Source organism: Hyperolius riggenbachi, chromosome 4 (assembly GCF_040937935.1).
Source record: "Hyperolius riggenbachi isolate aHypRig1 chromosome 4, aHypRig1.pri, whole genome shotgun sequence".
Taxonomy (NCBI): Eukaryota; Metazoa; Chordata; class Amphibia; order Anura; family Hyperoliidae; genus Hyperolius; species Hyperolius riggenbachi.
The window spans coordinates 140,069,171-140,093,850 of record NC_090649.1 but is presented as its reverse complement, the minus strand read 5'-3'; the positions used below and the strand labels follow the sequence as shown (position 1 = coordinate 140,093,850).

Sequence of the window (24,680 nt, the reverse complement as noted above, 5' to 3'; positions counted from 1 at the left end):
GTGACGAGCATGGATCGCATCGTGGGAGGCGCCGAGGGACGACCGAAGAAGACGTCAGAGAGGTAAGCTTGACCCCCCCGCACAGCATTACTGGGAGATATCCGGATAGCAAAAATCCGGATATCTCCCGAAGCCGAATTTGAGCATCCCTAACTGCGAGCAGCGATGATCAACCCTTGGACTACTGGTTGTGCAGGCTTGACCTGTGGCCAGAGCTGTCCCAATTTGCCATCCAACTTCTCTCTTGCCCTGCTGCAAGCGTTCTGTCAGAAAGGACCTTCAGTGCAGCTGGAGGCATTTTCACTGAGAAGAGAAGTCGCCTAAGTCACGTCAGTGTTCAGTACCTGACCTTTATCAAAATGAATGAGGAATGGATCACGGAGGGCTACTGCACGACCGAAGACTAAGTCAGTCCCCACACACAGCATCTCTGCCTGCAGGCCACTTGCCTTCTCCTCCACCACCAACAGGGTCCAGGACTCTAGGCGGATTCCTGAATTTTTAAGGCCGCTGCTAGCAGCGGCCGCTACACTAATTTTTCTGGTGCGTGTACATACCTGCCTAATTTTTCTGGCTGCACTGTGGGCAGCTGCAACAAAAAAACAAAAGGCATGTACATGTGCCCATCCCCCTTCGTGATCATTACCTTGACGCGGTGAAGGGGCTTGCGTGTCACAATAAAGCAATGACCGCTGGCTATTTTAGTGTTTTAGGTGGGGGTGGGACACAAAAGATAATAAGGTCGTTGCTTCATTGTGGTCAGACCAAATTTGATCAGCTGGATAGTCCCTGTTGTTCTATCATTGAGCTACCACAGCCCGGCGACCATATGGGCTTGAAAACTGCCACGGCCTACACTCTCGCCACGGTGCGCACCAGTCCAGCACGGCCGTCACTACGCAAACAGCTGTTTGCGGTGCGTTACACAGTGCGTTTGGTGTGTAGCAGAACTTTAATTACACTCCCTGATTGATGTATACACATGCAAGATGTTTTAAAGCACTTTAGGCCTGCAATTTAGCATTCAATGTGATTTCTGCCCTTAAAACGCTGCTTTGTGTCACCTCCAGATGTTTCCCCGGGACTTTGGGCATGTATCACACTCCGCCATGCCCCCCTCCAGGTGTTAGAACCCTTGAAACATCTTTTCCATCACTTTTGTGGCCAGCATCATTTTTTCTATTTTTCAAAATTCGCATGCCCATTGAAGTCTATTGCGGTTCGCAAACTTTTCCGCGAACCGAACCTTCCGCGAAGGTTCGCGAACCGAAAATCGGAGGTTCACGACATCTCTAATGGCGAGCCAATAAAAGTAAATCCTCACACAGGGCTGTTAGACTAACATGTAGTGATGTTCGGAAATGGCTATTTCCGAATCCATGGAAATTTTGATTTCATATTCTCCAATTTTCCATGTTTCCAATTTCCAGATTTCAGATTTATCAATCTCTGTTTAACCAATTTACGATTTTAGAGGGCTATTTTATTAGTAATTTTTTTTTTTGCATCAGAAAATGCAAAAAATGAAAAAAAAATTGGAAAAATGGATATCGGAAAAACAGAAATGTGAAAAACGGAAAATGAGTCTTGTGATAGGTATGAAAATAAAACAGTGATGCAATTTTTCCAGGAAAATTCTGCATTCTCTTATTGGTCCAATGCTTCCGAGTTCCGTCATTGGGCTAAAAATACTGAGTTGCGTTAAATCTGATTTCCACGAAATTCCGATTTCCGATCGGAAAATGTGTAAATTTCAATTCCCAATGAGCATATCTCTATTAACGTCTCATTATACACGTATCCATCCATCCATTGAAGATAGAGTTTATACAATTTGCTCTGCTCTTACAGCACACTTGAAGTGAAAGGGCTATGGAGGCTGACATATTTACTGTCTTTTAAATCACACAAGTAGTCTGGCTGTCCTGCTGATCCCGTGCCTCTAATACTTACTAGCCATAGAGCCAGAACAAGCATGCAGCGCAGGTGTTTCTGACTATAAAAGTCAGGTGTAACTGACTGAATTAGTAGCATGCTTTTTTTAAGTGTGTGATTAAGACACCATCGCAGCCAAAAAGATCAGCCAGGCAACTGGTATTGTTTAAATTGAAATAAATATAACAGCCACAGTATGTTTCTCACTTCAAGTCCCCTTTAAATACAGTCTTCCACAGGGAGTCTTCTTGGCAAGGCAACTTTCCACAGAATTCCACAGGAAACCGCTAGACTCGCCACTCTGCATGAACAGTCCAAGTACTAGCACACTATCACTGATTAGGTCACACCATCTTAAAGGACCACTATCACGGAAAATGTAAAATATATTTATACACATACATATAAGAAGTGCATTTCTTATATAAGAAGTGAGCTTTAAAATATTTTTCTTCTTTGTTGATGTCAGTTACAGTAATAATAATAATTCCTATATTTGTATAGCGCTTTTCTCCTGTTGGCAGGGCCGGTTTTACCATAAGGCACTGTAGGCACATGTCTAGAGGCACCTGATGAGGGAAAGGTAGCTCACTCCTCTCCCTCAGTGCCTCTCTCCCTCCTTCCCTATGCAGAGTCCAGAGCGTAGTGTAAATGAGAGTTTACTCTCCCAGGTCTCGGCATTCCACTGACAAGATCTCCCTTCAGTTGGGGTCACCTCTAGTTACTTAATACTGAGGGTACCTCTGTCTACATTATAATAAGGTACCCTCTAGCTACCTATGACAGCCAAGGGAAGTAAGGGGAAATTTGACATGGCAGCCAACACACTTGTGATACAGTTTAGATGGGCTTTCTAGGTTCATGGAAGGCTAGGTCTAGGGTGCCAGGACATCTATGCCTAAAAGGTCCTGTGATGTAAATCTGGGCCAGCCTGTTGGACTCAAAGCGCTTGCGAGGCAGCCGCTAGAGCGCACTCAGTAGGCAGTAGCAGTGTTAAGGAGTCTCGCCCAAGAAACTCCTTGCTGAATAGGTGGAGCTTACTGAACAGGAAGAGCTGAGATTTGAACTCACGTCTCCTGTGTCAGAGGCAGTAAAAGTCTGACCGAACTGACATGTTTTGGACTAGTTCATTTCCTCATGAGAGAGTCTCAATATTTACTTAATTCTTTACAAAAGCACTCCCTAGAAAGGAACTGATGTATATATAGATGTCAGTTGGCTTCTCTACCCACTTGCACACTACTATGGCAGTTGGACAGAGCAACTGCGCTCAGTAAGTCCTTTTAAAAATAAAGAAAACCCTGAGAATCCCCTGTAAGGAGATGGACTGGTCGAAAACCAATCAGTTCTGTCAGAATTTTACTAACTATTGTAAGTGACAGAAACATAGGATTAGGGTTGCAGCAGTATACCGAGGTATCATTGTGCATGGTAATCATACCATGCTCCTGGAGTCAGGAGCATGGTATGATTACCGCGGTATACCGCTGCAACGCTACATAGGATACAAGTAATTTATAGCTCATTTTACTCTGGGGCAAAAGTACATTCTATTCATATACATACATACAAATTTAAAATCTTACAATTTATTGCAATAGTGGTCCTTTAACCACTTAAGCCCGAAGGGTTGAAATTTTTTTACAACCGAGCAACTTTCACCCCCCCATTCATTTGCCAATAACTTTATCACTACTCATCACAATTAATTGATCTATATCTTGTTTTTTCCGCCACCAATTAGGCTTTCTGTGGGTGGTACATTTTGCTAAGAGCCACTTTACTGTAAATGCATTTTAACAGGAAGAATAAGAAAAAAATGGAAAAAATTCATTATTTCTCAGTTTTCAGCCATTATAGTTTTAAAATAATACATGCCTCCATACTTAAAACTCACGTATTGTATTTGCCCATATGCCTCGGGTATTTCACCGTTAAAATTATGTCCCTATCACAATGTATGGCGACAATATTTTATTTGGAAATAAAGGTGTATTTTTTCCGTTTTGCGTCCATCACTGTTTAGAAGCCCATCATTTATTAAATCATATTGATATACTCCTTTGCCATGAATATTTAAAAAGTTCAGACCCTTAGGTAACTATTTATGTTTTTTTTTTTTTTATTATTATTGTAATTTTTTTTTTTTTTAATTTAAACTTGTATGTGGGTATTTTTTGGTGTGGGAGGTAAACAGGTTTTTTTTTAATATATTTATAGGTTTATTCTTAAAACTTTTTATTTTTAGGTGTAATTTGCTATTTGGCCACAAGATGGCCAGAATCAAAAAGTCCTGGGAGCGATCGATCTCGCTCCCAGGCAGAAGAAAGGAGACCAGAGCTCAGAAAAGCCGCAGCGTCTGAAGAGACGCTGTCGGCTTTTCTCCGGGGGGGTCCGATCAGCGAAAGGGATTTATAATCCCTTTCACTGATCGGTGGGCTAGCGGCCAGCAGCGGGGGCGCGCACGGGGGGGCTTAAGTGGTTAAGAACCATCTTAGGGTCACAATAAAAATATCAACAGTTCTTCATCCCTGCATGATTCAGGGCCCTTTTCCACTAGCAATCGCAATCACAAATCACAAACGCCAGCGATTGAGATTTTTCATTAATTCTGTTATGCGATTGCGATTTTTTTATTTGCATTGCATTATTACTCTAAAAATCGCTCCAGAAAGCGATTGTGATTTGCGATTTTCAAATCTAATCACTATAGTGAAAAATACTTCTCAGGATTTCTATGATAAAGTAACAACCCTAGCGATTTAAAAATCACTAGCGATTTGCGATTTTGCGATTCAGCTGTGTAGTGGAAAAGGGCCCTCAAATACACAGTGAGATGGCAGAAAGAGAGAGAGGCTGGAATGAAATAGGGGGCCAGGTTGTTGCCTCCAGGTAATAAGTTAGATAAGCCAGATATGTACATTAAAGCCATGTAATGAAAGACTTTCATTTCGTGGGATGATGGGGAGTGAGATTTCTCTTCGTGCTTGGAGAATTATTACACCAATTTGTGCTGCAACCATTTTTTCCTGGCTCTATAGGGACTGGTTCTCTTATTTAGCTTTTACTGTTAGGCCTCTTCTCCATGGGCAGCTAAAGGCAATGAATTCACCAGCACCTGTCAGCTGCTCCCATTCACCTGCCAGTTGCTTGCTAGCACAAGGTGCTTAACAGGCAGCTCCCCTATGGAGTTGCACCTAAGCATGGCATTTGCCATCCTCAGATGCAACAAGAGACTTTATTGTCACCGGGTAATGCTACCATGTGTCAGATGTGACATGTATGCTGTTAACAAACATTGCTATTCAGCTGCATGCTAAATGGCCCTTGTGGCCGGCAGCAGAGAGGTTGAACTGTCCGACAAGCAAGCAGCTCAAATACCCATGGAAGAGAGGCCTTAGAAACAGGGCCGGCCCGCTCATGAGGCGGGGTTAAACATTTGCCTCAGGCGGCATTTCTGGGGGGGAGGGCGGCATCCGCCTGTCTATGGGTGCGGGGGGCCGCCCCCGCCGAGCTGGAGGGGTAGTTGGACCCCCCCCTCCCTCGCCTGGGTCCCCCGATCTGCACTCCCCTCCAGCTGTAAATAGTTAAGTACTAGTGTATAGATTAAGAGGCAACGGGCAGGGATCACTCACCTTTTCCGCGTTCCAGCGTGCGCTCCACTGATGTCACTTCCTGCAATGCCGCCCACTGTATTGTAAGTGGAAGGCGCTGCAGGAAGCGACGTCAGTGAAGCGCACGATGGAACGCGGAAAAGGTGAGTGATCCCCGCCCGTTGCCTCTTAACCACTTCAGGACCACAGTCTTTTCGCCCCTTAAGGACCAGAGCCTTTTTCTCCATTCAGACCACTGCAGCTTTCACGGTTTATTGCTCGGTCATACAACCTACCACCTAAATGAATTTTACCTCCTTTTCTTGTCACTAATACAGCTTTCTTTTGCTGCTATTTGATTGCTGCTGCGAGTTTTAGTTTTTATTATATTCATCAAAAAAGACATGAATTTTGGCAAAAAAATGACTTTTTTAACTTGCTGTGCTGACATTTTTCAAATAAAGTAAAATTTCCTATACATTTGAGCGCGAAAGTTATTCTGCTACATGTCTTTGATAAAAAAAAACTCATTCAGTGTATATTTATTGGATTGGGTAAAAGTTATAGCGTTTACAAACTATGGTGCCAAAAGTGAATTTTCCCATTTTCAAGCATCTCTGACTTTTCTGCGCACCTGTCAGGTTTCATGAGGGGCTAAAATTCCAGGATAGTACAAATACCCCCCAAATGACCCTATTTTGGAAAGAAGACATCCCAAAGTATTCAGTGAGAGGCATGGTGAGTTCATAGAAGATTTTATTTTTTGTCACAAGTTAGCGGAAAATGACACTTTCTGACACAAAAAAAGAAAAAAAAAAAGTTTCCATTTCTTCTGACTTGCGACAAAACAAAATGAAATCTGCCACAGACTCACTATGCTCCTCTCTGAATACCTTGAAGTGTCTACTTTCCAAAATGGGGTCATTTGTGGGGTGTGTTCACTGTCCTGGCATTTTGGGGGGTGCCTAATTGTAAGCACCCCTGTAAAGCCTAAAGATGCTCATTGGACTTTTGGCCCCTTAGCGCAGTTAGGCTGCAAAAAAGTGCCACACATGTGGTATTGCCGTACTCAGGAGAAGTAGTATAATGTGTTTTGGGGTGTATTTTTACACATACCCATGCTGGGTGGGAGAAATATCTCCGTAAATGACAATTGTTTAATTTTTTTTACACACAATTGTCTATTTATAGAGATATTTCTCCCACTCAGCATGGGTATGTGTAAAAATACACCCCAAAACACATTATACTACTTCTCCTGAGTACGGCGATACCACATGTGTGGCACTTTTTTGCACCCTAACTGCGCTAAGGGGCCCAAAGTTCAATGAGTACCTTTAGGATTTCACAGGTCATTTTGAGAAATTTCGTTTCAAGACTACTCCTCACGGTTTAGGGCCCCTAAAATGCCAGGACAGTATAGGAACCCCACAAATTACCCCATTTTAGAAAGAAGACACCCCAAGGTATTCCGTTAGGAGGATGGTGAGTTCATAGAAGATTTTTTTTTTTTGTCACAAGTTAGCGGAAATTGATTTTAATTGTTTTTTTTCACAAAGTGTCATTTTCCGCTAACTTGTGACAAAAAATAAAATCTTCTATGAACTCACCATACTCCTAACGGAATACCTTTGGGTGTCTTCTTTCTAAAATGGGGTCATTTGTGGGGTTCCTATACTGCCCTGGCATTTTAGGGGCCCTAAACCGTGAGGAGTAGTCTTGAAACCAAATGTCGCAAAATGACCTGTGAAATCCTAAAGGTACTCATTGGACTTTGGGCCTCTTAGCGCACTTAGGGTGCAAAAAAGTGCCACACATGTGGTACCGCCGTACTCAGGAGAAGTAGTATAAGGTGTTTTGGGGTGTATTTTTACACATACCCATGCTGGGTGGGAGAAATATCTCTGTAAATGACAATTGTTTGATTTTTTTTACACACAATTGTCCATTTACAGAGAGATTTCTCCCACCCAGCATGGGTATGTGTAAAAATACACCCCAAAACACAATATACTACTTCTTCTGAGTACGGCGATACCACATGTGTGACACTTTTTTGCAACCTAGGTGCGCTAAGGGGCCTAACGTCCTATTCACAGGTCATTTTGAGGCATTTGGATTCTAGACTACTGCTCACGGTTTAGGGCCCCTAAAATGCCAGGGCAGTATAGGAACCCCACAAGTGACCCCATTTTAGAAAGAAGACACCCCAAGGTATTCTGTTAGGAGTATGGTGAGTTCATAGAAGATTTTTTTTTTGTCACAAGTTAGCGGAAAATGACACTTTGTGAAAAAAAAACAATACATATCAATTTCCGCTAACTTGTGACAAAAAATAAAATCTTCTATGAACTCATCATACACCTAACAGAATACCTTGGGTGTCTTCTTTCTAAAATGGGGTCACTTGTGGGGTTCCTATACTGCCCTGGCATTTTAGGGGCCCTAAACCGTGAGGAGTAGTCTTGAACCCAAATGTCTCAAAATGACCTGTGAAATCCTAAAGGTACTCATTGGACTTTGGGCCCCTTAGCACAGTTAGGCTGCAAAAAAGTGTCACACATGTGGTATCGCCGTACTCAGAAGAAGTAGTATAATGTGTTTTGTGGTGTATTTTTACATATAACCATGCTGGGTGGGAGAAATATCTCTGTAAATGACACATTTTTGATTTTTTTTACACACAATTGTCCATTTACAGAGAGATTTCTCCCACCCAGCATGGGTATGTGTAAAAATACACCACAAAACACATTATACTACTTCTCCTGAGTATGGCGATACCACATGTGTGACACTTTTTTGCAGCCTAGGTGCGCTAAGGGGCCCAACGTCCTATTCACAGGTCATTTTGAGGCATTTGTTTTCTAGACTACTCCTCACGGTTTAGGGCCCCTAAAATGCCAGGGCAGTATAGGAACCCCACAAGTGACCCCATTTTAGAAAGAAGACACCCCAAGGTATTCCGTTAGGAGGATGGTGAGTTCATAGAAGATTTTTTTTTTTGTCACAAGTTAGCGGAAATTGATTTTAATTGTTTTTTTTCACAAAGTGTCATTTTCCGCTAACTTGTGACAAAAAATAAAATCTTCTATGAACTCACCATACTCCTAACGGAATACCTTTGGGTGTCTTCTTTCTAAAATGGGGTCATTTGTGGGGTTCCTATACTGCCCTGGCATTTTAGGGGCCCTAAACCGTGAGGAGTAGTCTTGAAACCAAATGTCGCAAAATGACCTGTGAAATCCTAAAGGTACTCATTGGACTTTGGGCCTCTTAGCGCACTTAGGGTGCAAAAAAGTGCCACACATGTGGTACCGCCGTACTCAGGAGAAGTAGTATAAGGTGTTTTGGGGTGTATTTTTACACATACCCATGCTGGGTGGGAGAAATATCTCTGTAAATGACAATTGTTTGATTTTTTTTACACACAATTGTCCATTTACAGAGAGATTTCTCCCACCCAGCATGGGTATGTGTAAAAATACACCCCAAAACACAATATACTACTTCTTCTGAGTACGGCGATACCACATGTGTGACACTTTTTTGCAACCTAGGTGCGCTAAGGGGCCTAACGTCCTATTCACAGGTCATTTTGAGGCATTTGGATTCTAGACTACTGCTCACGGTTTAGGGCCCCTAAAATGCCAGGGCAGTATAGGAACCCCACAAGTGACCCCATTTTAGAAAGAAGACACCCCAAGGTATTCTGTTAGGAGTATGGTGAGTTCATAGAAGATTTTTTTTTTGTCACAAGTTAGCGGAAAATGACACTTTGTGAAAAAAAAAACAATACATATCAATTTCCGCTAACTTGTGACAAAAAATAAAATCTTCTATGAACTCATCATACACCTAACAGAATACCTTGGGTGTCTTCTTTCTAAAATGGGGTCACTTGTGGGGTTCCTATACTGCCCTGGCATTTTAGGGGCCCTAAACCGTGAGGAGTAGTCTTGAACCCAAATGTCTCAAAATGACCTGTGAAATCCTAAAGGTACTCATTGGACTTTGGGCCCCTTAGCACAGTTAGGCTGCAAAAAAGTGTCACACATGTGGTATCGCCGTACTCAGAAGAAGTAGTATAATGTGTTTTGTGGTGTATTTTTACATATAACCATGCTGGGTGGGAGAAATATCTCTGTAAATGACACATTTTTTATTTTTTTTACACACAATTGTCCATTTACAGAGAGATTTCTCCCACCCAGCATGGGTATGTGTAAAAATACACCACAAAACACATTATACTACTTCTCCTGAGTATGGCGATACCACATGTGTGACACTTTTTTGCAGCCTAGGTGCGCTAAGGGGCCCAACGTCCTATTCACAGGTCATTTTGAGGCATTTGTTTTCTAGACTACTCCTCACGGTTTAGGGCCCCTAAAATGCCAGGGCAGTATAGGAACCCCACAAGTGACCCCATTTTAGAAAGAAGACACCCCAAGGTATTCCGTTAGGAGGATGGTGAGTTCATAGGAGATTTTTTTTTTTTGTCACAAGTTAGCGGAAATTGATTTTAATTGTTTTTTTTCACAAAGTGTCATTTTCCGCTAACTTGTGACAAAAAATAAAATCTTCTATGAACTCACCATACTCCTAACGGAATACCTTTGGGTGTCTTCTTTCTAAAATGGGGTCATTTGTGGGGTTCCTATACTGCCCTGGCATTTTAGGGGCCCTAAACCGTGAGGAGTAGTCTTGAAACCAAATGTCGCAAAATGACCTGTGAAATCCTAAAGGTACTCATTGGACTTTGGGCCTCTTAGCGCACTTAGGGTGCAAAAAAGTGCCACACATGTGGTACCGCCGTACTCAGGAGAAGTAGTATAAGGTGTTTTGGGGTGTATTTTTACACATACCCATGCTGGGTGGGAGAAATATCTCTGTAAATGACAATTGTTTGATTTTTTTTACACACAATTGTCCATTTACAGAGAGATTTCTCCCACCCAGCATGGGTATGTGTAAAAATACACCCCAAAACACAATATACTACTTCTTCTGAGTACGGCGATACCACATGTGTGACACTTTTTTGCAACCTAGGTGCGCTAAGGGGCCTAACGTCCTATTCACAGGTCATTTTGAGGCATTTGGATTCTAGACTACTGCTCACGGTTTAGGGCCCCTAAAATGCCAGGGCAGTATAGGAACCCCACAAGTGACCCCATTTTAGAAAGAAGACACCCCAAGGTATTCTGTTAGGAGTATGGTGAGTTCATAGAAGATTTTTTTTTTGTCACAAGTTAGCGGAAAATGACACTTTGTGAAAAAAAAAACAATACATATCAATTTCCGCTAACTTGTGACAAAAAATAAAATCTTCTATGAACTCATCATACACCTAACAGAATACCTTGGGTGTCTTCTTTCTAAAATGGGGTCACTTGTGGGGTTCCTATACTGCCCTGGCATTTTAGGGGCCCTAAACCGTGAGGAGTAGTCTTGAACCCAAATGTCTCAAAATGACCTGTGAAATCCTAAAGGTACTCATTGGACTTTGGGCCCCTTAGCACAGTTAGGCTGCAAAAAAGTGTCACACATGTGGTATCGCCGTACTCAGAAGAAGTAGTATAATGTGTTTTGTGGTGTATTTTTACATATAACCATGCTGGGTGGGAGAAATATCTCTGTAAATGACACATTTTTGATTTTTTTTACACACAATTGTCCATTTACAGAGAGATTTCTCCCACCCAGCATGGGTATGTGTAAAAATACACCACAAAACACATTATACTACTTCTCCTGAGTATGGCGATACCACATGTGTGACACTTTTTTGCAGCCTAGGTGCGCTAAGGGGCCCAACGTCCTATTCACAGGTCATTTTGAGGCATTTGTTTTCTAGACTACTCCTCACGGTTTAGGGCCCCTAAAATGCCAGGGCAGTATAGGAACCCCACAAGTGACCCCATTTTAGAAAGAAGACACCCCAAGGTATTCCGTTAGGGGTATGGTGAGTTCATAGAAGATTTAATTTTTTGTCACAAGTTAGTGAAAAATGACACTTTGTGAAAAAAACAATAAAAATCCAATTTCCGCTAACTTTTGACAAAAAATAAAATCTTCTATGAACTCATCATACACCTAACAGAATACCTTGGGGTGTCTTCTTTCTAAAATGGGGTCACTTGTGGGGTTCCTATACTGCCCTGGCATTTTACGGGCCCAAAACTGTGAGTAGTCTGGAAACCAAATTTCTCAAAATGACTGTTCAGGGGTATAAGCATCTGCAAATTTTGATGACAGGTGGTCTATGAGGGGGCAAATTTTGTGGAACCTTTCATAAGCAGGGTGGCCTCTTAGATGACAGGATGTTTTGGGCCTGATCTGATGGATAGGAGTGCTAGGGGGGTGACAGGAGGTGATTGATGGGTGTCTCAGGGGGCGGTTAGAGGGGAAAATAGATGCAATCAATGCACTGGGGAGGTGATCGGAAGGGGGTCTGAGGGGGATCTGAGGGTTTGGCCGAGTGATCAGGAGCCCACACAGGGCAAATTAGGGCCTGATCTGATGGGTAGGTGTGCTAGGGGGTGACAGGAGGTGATTGATGGGTGTCTCAAGGTGTGATTAGAGGGGGGAAATAGATGCAAGCAATGCACTAGCAAGGTGATCAGGGCTGGGGTCTGAGGACGTTCTGAGGTGTGGGCGGGTGATTGGGTGCCCGCAAGGGGCAGATTAGGGTCTAATCTGATGGGTAACCGTGACAGGTGGTGATAGGGGGTGATTGATGGGTAATTAGTGGGTGTTTAGAGGAGAGAAGAGATGTAAACACTGCACTTGGGAGGTGATCTGATGTCGGATCTGCGGGCGATCTATTGGTGTGGGTGGGTGATCAGATTGCCCGCAAGGGGCAGGTTAGGGGCTGATTGATGGGTGGCAGTGACAGGGGGTGATTGATGGGTGGCAGTGACAGGGGGTGATTGATGGGTGGCAGTGACAGGGGGTGATTGATAGGTGATTGACAGGTGATCAGTGGGTTATTACAGGGAATAACAGATGTAAATATTGCACTGGCGAATTGATAAGGGGGGGTCTGAGGGCAATCTGAGCGTGTGGGCGGGTGATTGGGTGCCCGCAAGGGGCAGATTAGGGTCTAATCTGATGGGTAACAGTGATAGGGGGTGATTGATGGGTAATTAGTGGGTGTTTAGAGGAGAGAAGAGAGGTAAACACTGCACTTGGGAGGTGATCTGATGTCGGATCTGCGGGCGATCTATTGGTGTGGGTGGGTGATCAGATTGCCCGCAAGGGGCAGGTTAGGGGCTGATTGATGGGTGGCAGTGACAGGGGGTGATTGATGGGTGGCAGTGACAGGGGGTGATTGATAGGTGATTGACAGGTGATCAGTGGGTTATTACAGGGAATAACAGATGTAAATATTGCACTGGCGAATTGATAAGGGGGGGTCTGAGGGCAATCTGAGCGTGTGGGCGGGTGATTGGGTGCCCGCAAGGGGCAGATTAGGGTCTAATCTGATGGGTAACAGTGACAGGTGGTGATAGGGGGTGATTGATGGGTGATTGATGGGTAATTAGTGGGTGTTTAGAGGAGAGAATAGATGTAAACAATGGATTTGGGAGGTGATCTGATGTCGGATCTGCGGGCGATCTATTGGTGTGGGGGGGTGATCAGATTGCCCGCAAGGGGCAGGTTAGGGGCTGATTGATGGGTGGCAGTGACAGGGGGTGATTGACGGGTGATTGACGGGTGATTGACAGGTGATTGACAGGTGATTGACAGGTGATCAGGGGGGATAGATGCATATAGTACACGGGGGGGGGTCTGGGGGGGGGTCTGGGGAGAATCTGAGGGGTGGGGGGTGATCAGGAGGGGGCAGTGGGCAGCTGGGGGGGGATAAAAAAAAAATAGCGTTGACAGATAGTGACAGGGAGTGATTGATGGGTGATTAGGGGGGTGACTGTGTGCAAACAGTGGTCTGGGGGGTGGGCAGGGGGGGGTCTGAGGGGTGCTGTGGGCGATCAGGGGGCAGGGGGGGGGAAATCAGTGTGCTTGGGTGCAGACTAGGGTGGCTGCAGCCTGCCCTGGTGGTCCCTCGGACACTGGGACCACCAGGGCAGGAGGCAGCCAGTATAATAGGCTTTGTATACATTACAAAGCCTATTATACATATGTGCAGCGGCGATCCGGGTGCTAGTAACCCGCCGGCGCTTCCGAACGGCCGGCGGGTTACTACGAGCGGTGGGCGGAGCCAGTCCCCTGGGCTGATCGCGTCACGAATGACGCGATCGCCGCATAGCCACTCCCGCAGCCGCCCCCGCCGATGGGCGTATTGCGGTCGTTTGGGCCCGGACTTTGCCGCCGCCCATCGGCTGGGGGCGGTCCTCAAGTGGTTAATCTATACGCTGGTACTTAACTATTTACAGCTGGAGGGGAGCGCAGATCGGGGGACCCAGGCAAGGGGGGGGGGGGGGGGTTCGACCCCCCTCCCCACCGCTAGGCCCAATAACCCCTTCCTGCCCGCTAGGCCGCTACCCTTCCAGCTCCGCGGCCCCACCACCCACGGGAGGGGAGGGGGCAGCGATTTTTTTTCTAATTTTGCCTCAGGCGGCAAAAAGTCTAGGGCCAGCCCTGCTTAGAAAGATGCTGCTGGTTAAGGTTAGTAGGTACATGTGAAAACAAGTAAGATCCTGAAATAATGCCTATAAAAAGCCCTTGTAATGAGCAGAGCTCAACTGGAAAGCATTACTTTTCTCTTAAAGCAGAATTGTCAGCCACAAAATCAAATTCCATTTACCAACTGCTCTGTGTTTATTATGCTGCCTGCAACCTAACCCTACATTGCAAGCATTCTAATCTAATTAGAAATGTTAGAAATGCTTCTCCTGTAATAATATCTCAGTCACCCTGGCTTTATTTGGTACATTGCCAATGAGAAGGAAGCTGGTCATCTCCCCTTTCTACATTCCTGCTCCTCACTGATTGGCTGAGGGCAGTTCAGTGTGACACAAGCCTGAGAAGGGAGAAGCTACTGTAATATGATCTATTATATGCTGTGCTCATATGTGTTTATAAAGCAAGCTACATATGACAGTGTAGTTTCTAAGAGAAAAAAAGAGTAAGGGAGGAAATGACATCAGGATTGGCTTTATTCCCCGAACAGTTGTATCTTTATTTACTATATACAATTCAAAATGTGGACAGTACAATATGTATGTAAGTAGAACAAATATTTATCTACTTATACATTTCTTTTTTCCCTGTGATAACATGGCTGCCCCTGCTGCCTTAATAAAAAGGATTTTCTGTATGAATACGATTATTCTTATGCAACATTTGATTTTGCAAGTCACAACAGCAGCCTTTGACTTGTAAAATATTTTTAATCAGTGAATCTGGTGCTTTGTGAAACATAGCATCATTTCAGAGGCTGTGGCAGATTGCTGATAGACTGTGCAGGTTAACATCACACAAGTGCTTCTGTCCATAAAGCAAACAGCATTGACAGGAACTTCATTTTCTACCTGGAGTTTGCTCATGAAAGATATATATGATGGAAACTCTATAGACTGTGCTTTTATTCAGTTTCCATTACTGATGGTAGAGATTGTAATGTTCCTTGAAAGGTCACTTACTGTGCAAACCCCACAACAGATATTCTCCAGACTATTACTTGTGATTTGTTAATTTTGTTCGTTTTAACTGAATGTCATAAAATGGCATTCTGAAACTGTAGCCTAGACTACTGTATCGGAACTAGTAAAATGAATAATATTTGTGTTGTAAGTTCACATACTGCTGTGCCACACGGACTTTTGTTGTCTGGCACAGTGTTTCTCAGCTTTTCCAACCTAAGAACGCTTTATCGCAATTCAGCTCCAACCAAGTACCTCCAAGCTACCCCCCAATTGATTGGGCTCTTCCAGGCCCTGCAGAGTATTTGCAGCAGAGTGAACTCATCTACCCGGCCACCTCGTTCCTTCATTAGATTGTGTCGTTCTATCTTCATCTCCCTATCGGGGCTGGCAGGGACGGGGTCTGAAGGACACAGACTTAGGTATAGAGATGGCCCGATTTTTGGTTCATGAACTTCCGCCAACAGTTCGGTTCGCGTAAACTTCCGCGAACCGCAATAGACTTCAATGGGGAGGCGAACTTTGAAAAATAGAAACACTTATGCTGGCCACAAAAGTGTTGGAAAAGATGTTTCAAGGGGTCTAACACCTGGAGGGGGGCATGGCGGATTGGGATAGACGCCAAAAGTCCCGGGGAAAAATCTGGATTTGACGCAAAGCAGCGTTTTAAGGGCAGAAATCACATTGAATGCTAAATTGAAGGCCTAAAGTGCTTTAAAACATCTTGCATGTGTATACATCAATCAGGGAGTGTAATTAGAGTACTGATTCACACTGACACACCAAACTCACTGTGTAACGCACCGCAAACAGCTGTTTGTTCAGTGACGGCCGTGCTGGACTGGTGTTCACCATGGCAAGGATTGCTCTTCCTCAGTGATATCAGGTAATGTCTGGCTGCCTTATCAACTTTCGATGGTTCTTTATCTACCATTTTTAATGCTTACATCTATTTTTTTCAATTACATTTTCTGCTGGCTATTCAGTACCTGCAACGAGAATCTTTTATGGAGGGCAAGTCTGCCATTGTGAGTGACCACTGGTAATGGCCGGGGAATCCTGGTTCGATTCCGGTCCAGGGTAGGAACCTAAGAAACGGCTACCACCACCACACATCCAAGGAAAGCAGCAGGCACGCTGTGGGCAAAGGAGCAGGAACGGCTACCACACATCTAAGGAAGGCAGCAGGCATGGCATGCACGTCCCGAGGTAGTGACCAAAAGGTGGACTTTCGAGGCCCTGCTGTAGATGACACCGATAGTCTTTACACCTGTAACGAGAATCTGTTATGGAGGGAAAGTCTGCCATCCATTCAAGTGAAAGGTATGCACTGACTGTCAGGTATAATACAATGTGTAGTCAAAGATGCAGTGAAAGGTGAAAGTGACTGCAAACAGCTGTTTGTGTAGTGATGGCCATGCTGGACTGGTGCGCACCATGACGAGAGTGCATGTGATGGCGGCTTTCCAGCCCGTATGGTCGCCGGGCTGAGGTAGCTCAATGACAGAACAGTGACTGTCCAGCTGATCAAATTTGTTCTGTCCACAATAAAGCAACAACCTTATTATCGTTGGTGTGCCACCCCCCAAGACACTCATACAGCCGGCGGGCATTGCTTAATTGTGATACACAAGACCCTTCACTGCGGCAAAGTAATGATCACGAAGGGGAGTTGGCACATGTACATGCATTTTGTGGTGTTGTTGCAGCTGCAGTGCAGCCAGAAAAATTAGGCAGGCATGTACACGCACCAGAAAAATTGGTGTAGCGGCCGCTACTAGCAGCGGCCTTAAAAATTCAGGAACCCGCCTGGAGTCCTGGACCCTGTTGGTGGTGGCGAAGAAAGCAGTCAAGCGGCCTGCAGGCAGAGGTGCTGTGTGGGGAGCGACTTAGTCTTGGGGCAGGCAGACAGTCACACGGCGTGCAGGCAGAAATGCTGTGTGCTGGGACTGACTTAGTCTTCAGGCGGGTAGTAGCCCTCCGGGATCCATGCCTCATTCATTTTGATAAAGGTGAGATACTGAACACTTTTGTGACTTAGGCGACTTCTCTTCTCAGTGACAATGACTCCAGCTGTGCTGAAGGTCCTTTCTGACAGGACGCTTGAGGCAGGGCAAGACAGAAGTTGGATGGCAAATGGGACAGCTCTGACTATAGGTCAAGCCTGCGCACCCAGTAATCCAATTGTTCATCGCTGCTCACAGTGTCTACATCCACACTTAAGGCCAGGTAGTCGGCTACCTGCCGGTCCATGCGTTGGTGGAGGGTGGATCCGGAAGCGCTAAGTCGAGGCGTTGGACTAAAGAATGTCCGCATGTCCGTCATCACCATGAGATCGCTGGAGCGTCCTACCCTTGCCTGCGTGGACATGGTAGAAGGATTACTGGCAGTGGTACCTTTATTGTGTTGTGCTGTGACATCACCCTTAAACGCATTGTAAAGCATAGTTGCCAGCTTGTTCTGCAAGTGCTGCATCCTTTCTGCCTTCAGGTGAGTTGGTAACATGTCCGCCACTTTGTGCCTGTACCGAGGGTCTAGTAGCGTGGCCACCCAGTACAGCTCATTCTCCTTGAGTTTTTTTATATGGGGGTCCCTCAACAGGCTGGACAGCATAAAAGACGCCATCCGAACAAAGTTGGATCCAGACGTACTATCCATCTCCTCCTGCTATTCCTCAGTGATGTCAGGTAAGTCCTCCTCCTCCCCCCAGCCACGAACAATACCACGGGAACTATAGTCTCTGTGCCAGGTAAGCGCTTCAAACCATAAGTACACTTTGTGGGAATTACACCACCACCAGGAACACCCTAAAGGATCCACACTCACCAATGTTGGTGGGCCAGGTATTACAGTGGCCTTATTGCGCCTCTGGGGTATTTTCAAGGCTCCCCACACCCTATGGCTGGTCTCTCCCAATCCAATCTCCCTTTTTGTCTTCTTAGAGTAACTTATACCTCAATGCAAACAAACACTATCATTGCGCAGATATCAGTAAAAAATGACACTTTATTAAAAAGGTTTCACTCACATGCCATCAGCTATGGGTAAGCAATAAGGCCACTGTAATACCTGGCCCACCAACATTGGTGAGTGTGGATCCTTTAGGGTGTTCCTGGTGGTGGTGTAATTCCCACAAAGTGTACTTATGGTTTGAAGCGCTTACCTGGCACAGAGACTATACTTGAATTGAAGGACTGACTCAAGCCTTTTTTCTAGGAGCGCACCCATAGTCTCAGGAACTGGGTGACACATACTGGGCATCCGGAATATACACCATATTGGTGCAGACATTGTATATGTTATAACAATATAAATCATATTGATTGTAGTTGGCATCTGAGCGCTGTATAAAATTGTGTTTTTGTTAATACCACGGGAACGTTGAGCAGCACAAGCCCGCTGCGACGCCTGCTTCGGTTGTTCTTCTGCCGCCGCTTCCTCCTCCAAAGAAACACCTTCCTTATCATTCGAGTCTGACTCCTCTTCCCCACACGACTCTTCCTCCTCCTCCCCCCTCTGTGCTGCCGCAGGTGTTGAGGATACATCTGGTTCTGTTGAAAATTGCTCCCACAACTGTTCCTGCTGTAACTGTTTCTCTTCACGTTCCTCCACAACTTGATCCACCACTCTACGCACGGCACGCTCCAGGTAGTAAGCATACGGGATCAAGTCACTGATGGTGCCTTCACTGCGACTCACCAGGTTGGTCACCTCCTCAAACGGCCACATAAGCCTGCATGCATTTCTCCTGTTCTAGCGAGCGAGAGAACATGAGCAGGGTCAAATTCCAGCGAGTCGGGCTATCACATATCAAGTGTCTCACCGGCAAGTTGTTTCTCCACTGAATGTCCGCAAAGCGTGCCATGGCCGTGTAAGACCGCCTGAAATGCCCACACAATTTCCTGGCCTGCTTCAGGATGTCCTCTAAGCCTGGGCACTTTGATACAAATCTTTGAATGACTAGATTTAGCACATGTGCCATGCAGGGTACACGTGTCAGCTTTCCCAAATTACAAGCGGAAATTATATTGCTGCAGTTGTCACACACCACGTTGCCGATCTCCAGCTGGTGCAGGGTCAGCATCTGATCCACCTGTTTGTTAAGAGCAGCCAGGAGAGCTAGTCCAGTGTGACTCTCCGCTTTGAGGCAAGACATGTCTAAGATGGCGTGACAACATCGTACCTGGCATGCAACATAGGCCCTGGGGAGATGGGGCTGTGTAGCTAGAGAGGAGATCGCAGCACCAGTAGAGTTAAACTGCCATTCAACCGAGGAGGAGGAGGATGATAGCGAAGAGAATGTAGCAGGAGGAGAAGGAGAGGAGGTGACAGGAGGCCTGCCTGCAAGCCGTGGAGGTGTCACAAGTTGGTCCGCTGCACACTCGCATACTCCTTTGCTTGCAATCGGTCACCAGGTTGACCCAATGGGCTGTGTAAGCTATGTAGCGGCTCTGACTGTGCTTGGAAGACTGGGCATCCGTGGTCAGGTGGACCCTTGACCCAACTCTGTGTCCTAGAGATGACACCACTTGCCTCTCCACTCCATATCCTGACACTCTTGGGAGTTGATGGGACGTGCCTTCTTCTGAGCACTGTATTTTGGTCCAGGGCCACACGAAATCACATCAGCACGACCTCGCACAGACCTGCGGGGTGGCTTTCCTCTGGGTCTGCCTCTACCTCTGCCTATACCTGTTTTGTCAGTTTTGTCCGTTTTGGGGGGGATGAAGTGAAAGGTATGCACTGACTTGACTAATACAATGTGCAGTCACACAGGTGCAGTTAACAGGTGTGCACGGAGTGGTATATCACACAGCGTGCACTCATGTAGATATGTGGGTGCACTGAACACAACAGGTAGGTATATGCAGTGATGAGGTGGGTGCACTGAATGCAACAGGTAGGTATATGCAGTGATGAGGTGAGTGCACTGAACACAACAGGTAGGTATATGCAGTGATGAGGTGGGTGCACTGAACACAACAGGTAGGTATATGCAGTGATGGGTATTACAATGTGCACCTGTCACACACAGACAGGTAGCGGACAGGCACAGTGACACTGCGTGCGCTCAACTCACATGGGTAGGTGGGTGCACTGTGAACAACAGGTAGGTAGGTATATGCAGTAATGGGTATTACATCGTGCACCGGTCACACATAGGCAGGTAGCGGACAGGAAGAGGGGGGGGGAAAGAGGTAAAGGTAGAGGCACAAGACGGAGAGCCTGGTGGGAGAGGAGAAATAACAGGAAGACCTCTCACCAGGACTGCAGACATCTCCAGTGCTGTTTGGCAGGGAAATGCTTTTAAAAGAAGCCACTAAAATCTGTAAAGATGAAAGGATCATGAGGATACAACAGGGTGGGAGGAGGAGCTGCGAAAAGAGATAAAATTACTTGCAATCTAGTAAATCTAAATTGTCTGGAGCTTGCTTCTCTGCTTACTACAGAAGTCGGCTGTCAGCACTTGTATCACTGGCTTCTGAAACAGCAGACTGCATTATTGATTAATTACTCTGATCAGGATAAATAATCAATAGTCCAGGGCACTCTGGTATTACAGCAGCCAGTGCACATGGCTACTAATGACAGGCAACTTTTAAAGCACTAAACACATGCCACCTGCCACCTCTCCCTGCTAATGTCCCTGCTGCAGCACAGCAATCATTCTCTCTACTCACCCTGCTGTTTTGCACATTCACTCACTGCAGGCGGTGTGTATAGAGCAAGGAGACACATTGCCCACAAGACAGGAAGGGGGCGATGATGCTACATCTGGTGCAGGAAGTAGTACAGTCCCCTGCACTGCCTGCTGCTATTTTCACAAATGTTGTCCAAATAATGAAAAAAGGTCCCAGGTGTAAGAACACAGTGACTGAGCACCACAGCGGCACCCCTAGCCATGGCTACACGTGGTGCTGTGAGCTAGTGGAAAATAATTGTTTGGCAGATAACTAAAAGTTAACCGCAAGCATTTTTTTTTTGCAAGCCTGTCTGTGGAAATTGCCAACTCTTGCCACTAATTGGGCACCTTCGGGTGCTGAAATTGACTTTCACAGCTGCATATTGCAGCTATTCTAAAACCTGTTTTTGCGGAAAAAAAAAGTAAAATTTGGCGCCATAAGTGGCCGCTGCCGTGCGCCCAAATTTCCTTATCAAAAAATGTGGCTTTTATTATAGATGCCTATGGTGGTACCACTTTTACAGAAAGGGCTTCTGCGCCCTTTTTTACTACTTTGCAACACCACGACCTCCACCGCCTTCCTCGATTTATTGTTCCTCTGACCAATTACAAAAAGGTTCTCAGAAACCAGCTGATTCCCTACGGATTGATTTGTATTCTGCTAACCCTTGCAGATATCAAGCATGTAGCGGGTCACATTAAATACAATTTGACCTTCTTGCTTGAAAAAGTAAAATGCAAATATAAGTCTTTGGATTTAAGAGCGTATTATAATTTCCTTCCACTGGAAAGCCCTGGTTGTGATTAAACATAATTCCAGCCACAAGAAGTTATAGCTACAAGATGACAAGCTACATAAAGCCATCATGATTCAAACTCCAACAAGATAAGACTTTTCAGAAGGAAGTTTAAGTTTTATTTTTATTACCAATGGGAGCTGCACCATAGATGTTGTTCCAGCGAGTTTTAAATGTATATAATCCTCCTATGTGGTATACTAGAATATATTGTCAAAACGAGCTAACGAAGCATGACAGCTGTCACAGATAATTAGAGGACTGAAATGATCTGGAGCAATGAAATTTGGGAGTCTGTAAGATGAAGCAAAATATTTCCAAGCGTGCAGTTCTTGGCTACAACTTCTGGTGTGCTCGGGGCCTTGGGGCAGATCTGCAGTCAGGAAATATAATTGAACTGATTAAAGTTCACATGCAAACTTAATATTTATAGCTATCAGATGCATTTAGCAGAACGGAATTTTTGATACTAGAAAGTGCATAAAAAAAATAAAAATAAAAAAACAGCAGGGGTTTCTGCTTTGGTGTAATGAGCAATCTTTCCAAGTTCTAGATTAATTACAAACTGGGGAACTATTGTTCTGCTAACTGAGCTCTACAAGTTTATTTTTATGTTCCTGTTAAAGCCCCACTCCATCACAAATGTTTTCCTAACTCTCTGCAGGCGCTCAGTTGCAGAGCTTACATTTTGGGTATGCCTAAACACCCCGAGTACCTGATATTATCTAGTGTCAGTGCTTACCACTACCACAAGTGTGGTGAAGAACACCATCTGGTAACAAGAGTGCCACCAAGCCCTACACATATTGCGGGCACATCTGATGCCTCTGAAGAAGTGGGATACACCTGTGATATAAATGATGGCCTCTGATGAAGTGGGACATGCGCACTGTATGTGTGTTTGCCTCTGGTGAAACCAGATACTACCACTATATGTATGAGTCTCTCTTACTATACTATACTATACTATACTATACAGTAGTATATTACTATGCGCTTTGAGTCCTATCTCCTATGGGAGAAAAGCACTTTACAAATGTTATTGTATTGTATTATTGTATTGTACTATGGGGTTACAATCAACTGTTTTGAATGTTATCGCTATTATTTTTATTATTTATTGTATTTATAAAGCGGCAACATATTACACAGCACTGGACAATAAGTAGGGATACATACAATGTAAACAAGGGGTGACAGACAGAGAGGTAATGCACTGTTATACAACATAGCACAAGGTTATCCATGCAAACAGGGTATAAGGTGCATGATCATGTGATTTTACAGAGACCCAGCAAACTCTGAGTTAGTCCATGGGAAGGGTGTCATTGCTGGGGTTGCAAGATCAAAAAGGACACACTAAGAGGGGGAGAGACCCTGCCAAAAGCTTAAATCGAAAGTTAGTACAGTACATTGTTAATGGAATATATTCAGTAATGTTTTTGAATAGTTCCCTTTATTTATTTAAGTATTTATATAGAGCCAACATATTACGCAGCGCTGTACAGAGTATATTGTCTTGTCACTAACTGTCCCTCAGAGGGGCTCACAATGTAGTCCCTACCATGGTAATATTTCTATATCATGTAGTGCATGTATCATAGTCTAGGGCCAATTTTAGGGGGAAGCCAATTAACCTATCTGTATGTTTTTGGAATGTGGGAGGAAACCTGGGTGCCTGGAGGAAACCCTCGCAGACACGGGGAGAACATACAAACTCCTTGCAGATGTTGACCTGGCTGGGATTCGAGCCGGGGACACAGCGCTGCATGGCGAGAGCATTAACCACTACGCCACCGTGCTGCCCCATTGTATTATCAATAATACAATGACTTGGCATTGGCAAATAAAGTCTGTATTTATTGTGATTTTATAAATTAAACCCTAACACTTTAAGTATGTTCATTTTATGTTTAGGGGCATCATCGGGTGCCATTGACTTACTCCCAACACCAAGTGCTGCCACCAACTGGACTGCTGGTTTGCCTATGGACAACAGTGGCATGATTTTCAAGTTTGATGGAAAGCAAGGAGTAAAGATCCCAGATGCCATTGTTCCCAAGAATCTAACTGACCAGTTTACTATCACTATGTGGATGAAACATGGTCCCAGCCCAGGGTTAAGAGCAGAGAAGGAGACAATACTATGCAATTCTGACAAAACAGGTAATTTATGAAGACAACAAGTTTGCACTGAATATTAATAATTCCAGTATTTGTATAGCACTTTTCTCCTGTCAGATTCAAAGCAATTTGCAAGGCAGCCACTATAGCACAGTCAGTAGGCGATAGAAGTAGCCAGTATTAGGTAGTCTTGCCTAAAGAACTCTTTACTGAATAGGTGCTGGCTGACTCAATAGGAAGAGACGCGATTTGAACCCAGGTCTCCTGTATCAGAGGTAGAGCCCTTAACCACTTACCATCCAGCCACTTCCAATAATGGTGATATGTTCTGCTCCATCTCAAAAAGACAATAAAATGATTTTTGTTTTGTTTCCAGTAAAGGTACAGAAAGAGGAGCAATATTGTAAAACCCATTAGGAATTAACCTATTTTATGCCAGATAATCTTTCTGATTGTAGATAAATTATTATTACTATCCTCCAAAGTGCTGAACAGAGTATATTGTCTTGTCACTTAAAGGACAACTGAAGTGAGATGAATATGGTGGCTGCTGTATTTATTTCCTTTTAAACACCAGTTGTCCAGCAGCCCTGCTGAATCTTGTTAGATCTGACAATAATGTTAGAAACACCTGATCTGTATATGCTTGTTCAGGGTCTCTGGCTAGAAGTATTAGAGAAGGAGGATCAACAGGACTGCCAGGCAACTGGTATTGCTTAAAAGGAGGTATAAAGGAATTGCTTAAAAGGGATTGGTCTGAATTTTCCAACATGTCCAATTTCAAAAGAATCTAAGAAAATGGGAAATTCAATCAACTTTTTAGATCATACACAAAAAAGCTTTAAATTTTTCAGGACAACTGATCTTATTTATCGAATTGGTGTACAGTCGGATCTTTTATTTGTATGGTGTGTGGCCACCTTTAGTCTTAGCAAACTGC

At 44.6% G+C, this 24,680-nt stretch overlaps 1 protein-coding gene across 1 annotated transcript in view; it reads left to right on the top strand.

Moving 5' to 3' along the window:
• The window catches only part of CLSTN2 (calsyntenin 2), a 1,262,395-nt gene that overhangs the window by 985,877 nt on the left and 251,838 nt on the right, over positions 1–24,680 (top strand). Inside the window, exon 7 of the mRNA XM_068280737.1 lies at positions 23,534–23,782. Within this exon, the coding sequence (XP_068136838.1) occupies positions 23,534–23,782 (249 nt within the window). The remainder of the gene's footprint in view (positions 1–23,533; positions 23,783–24,680) is intronic.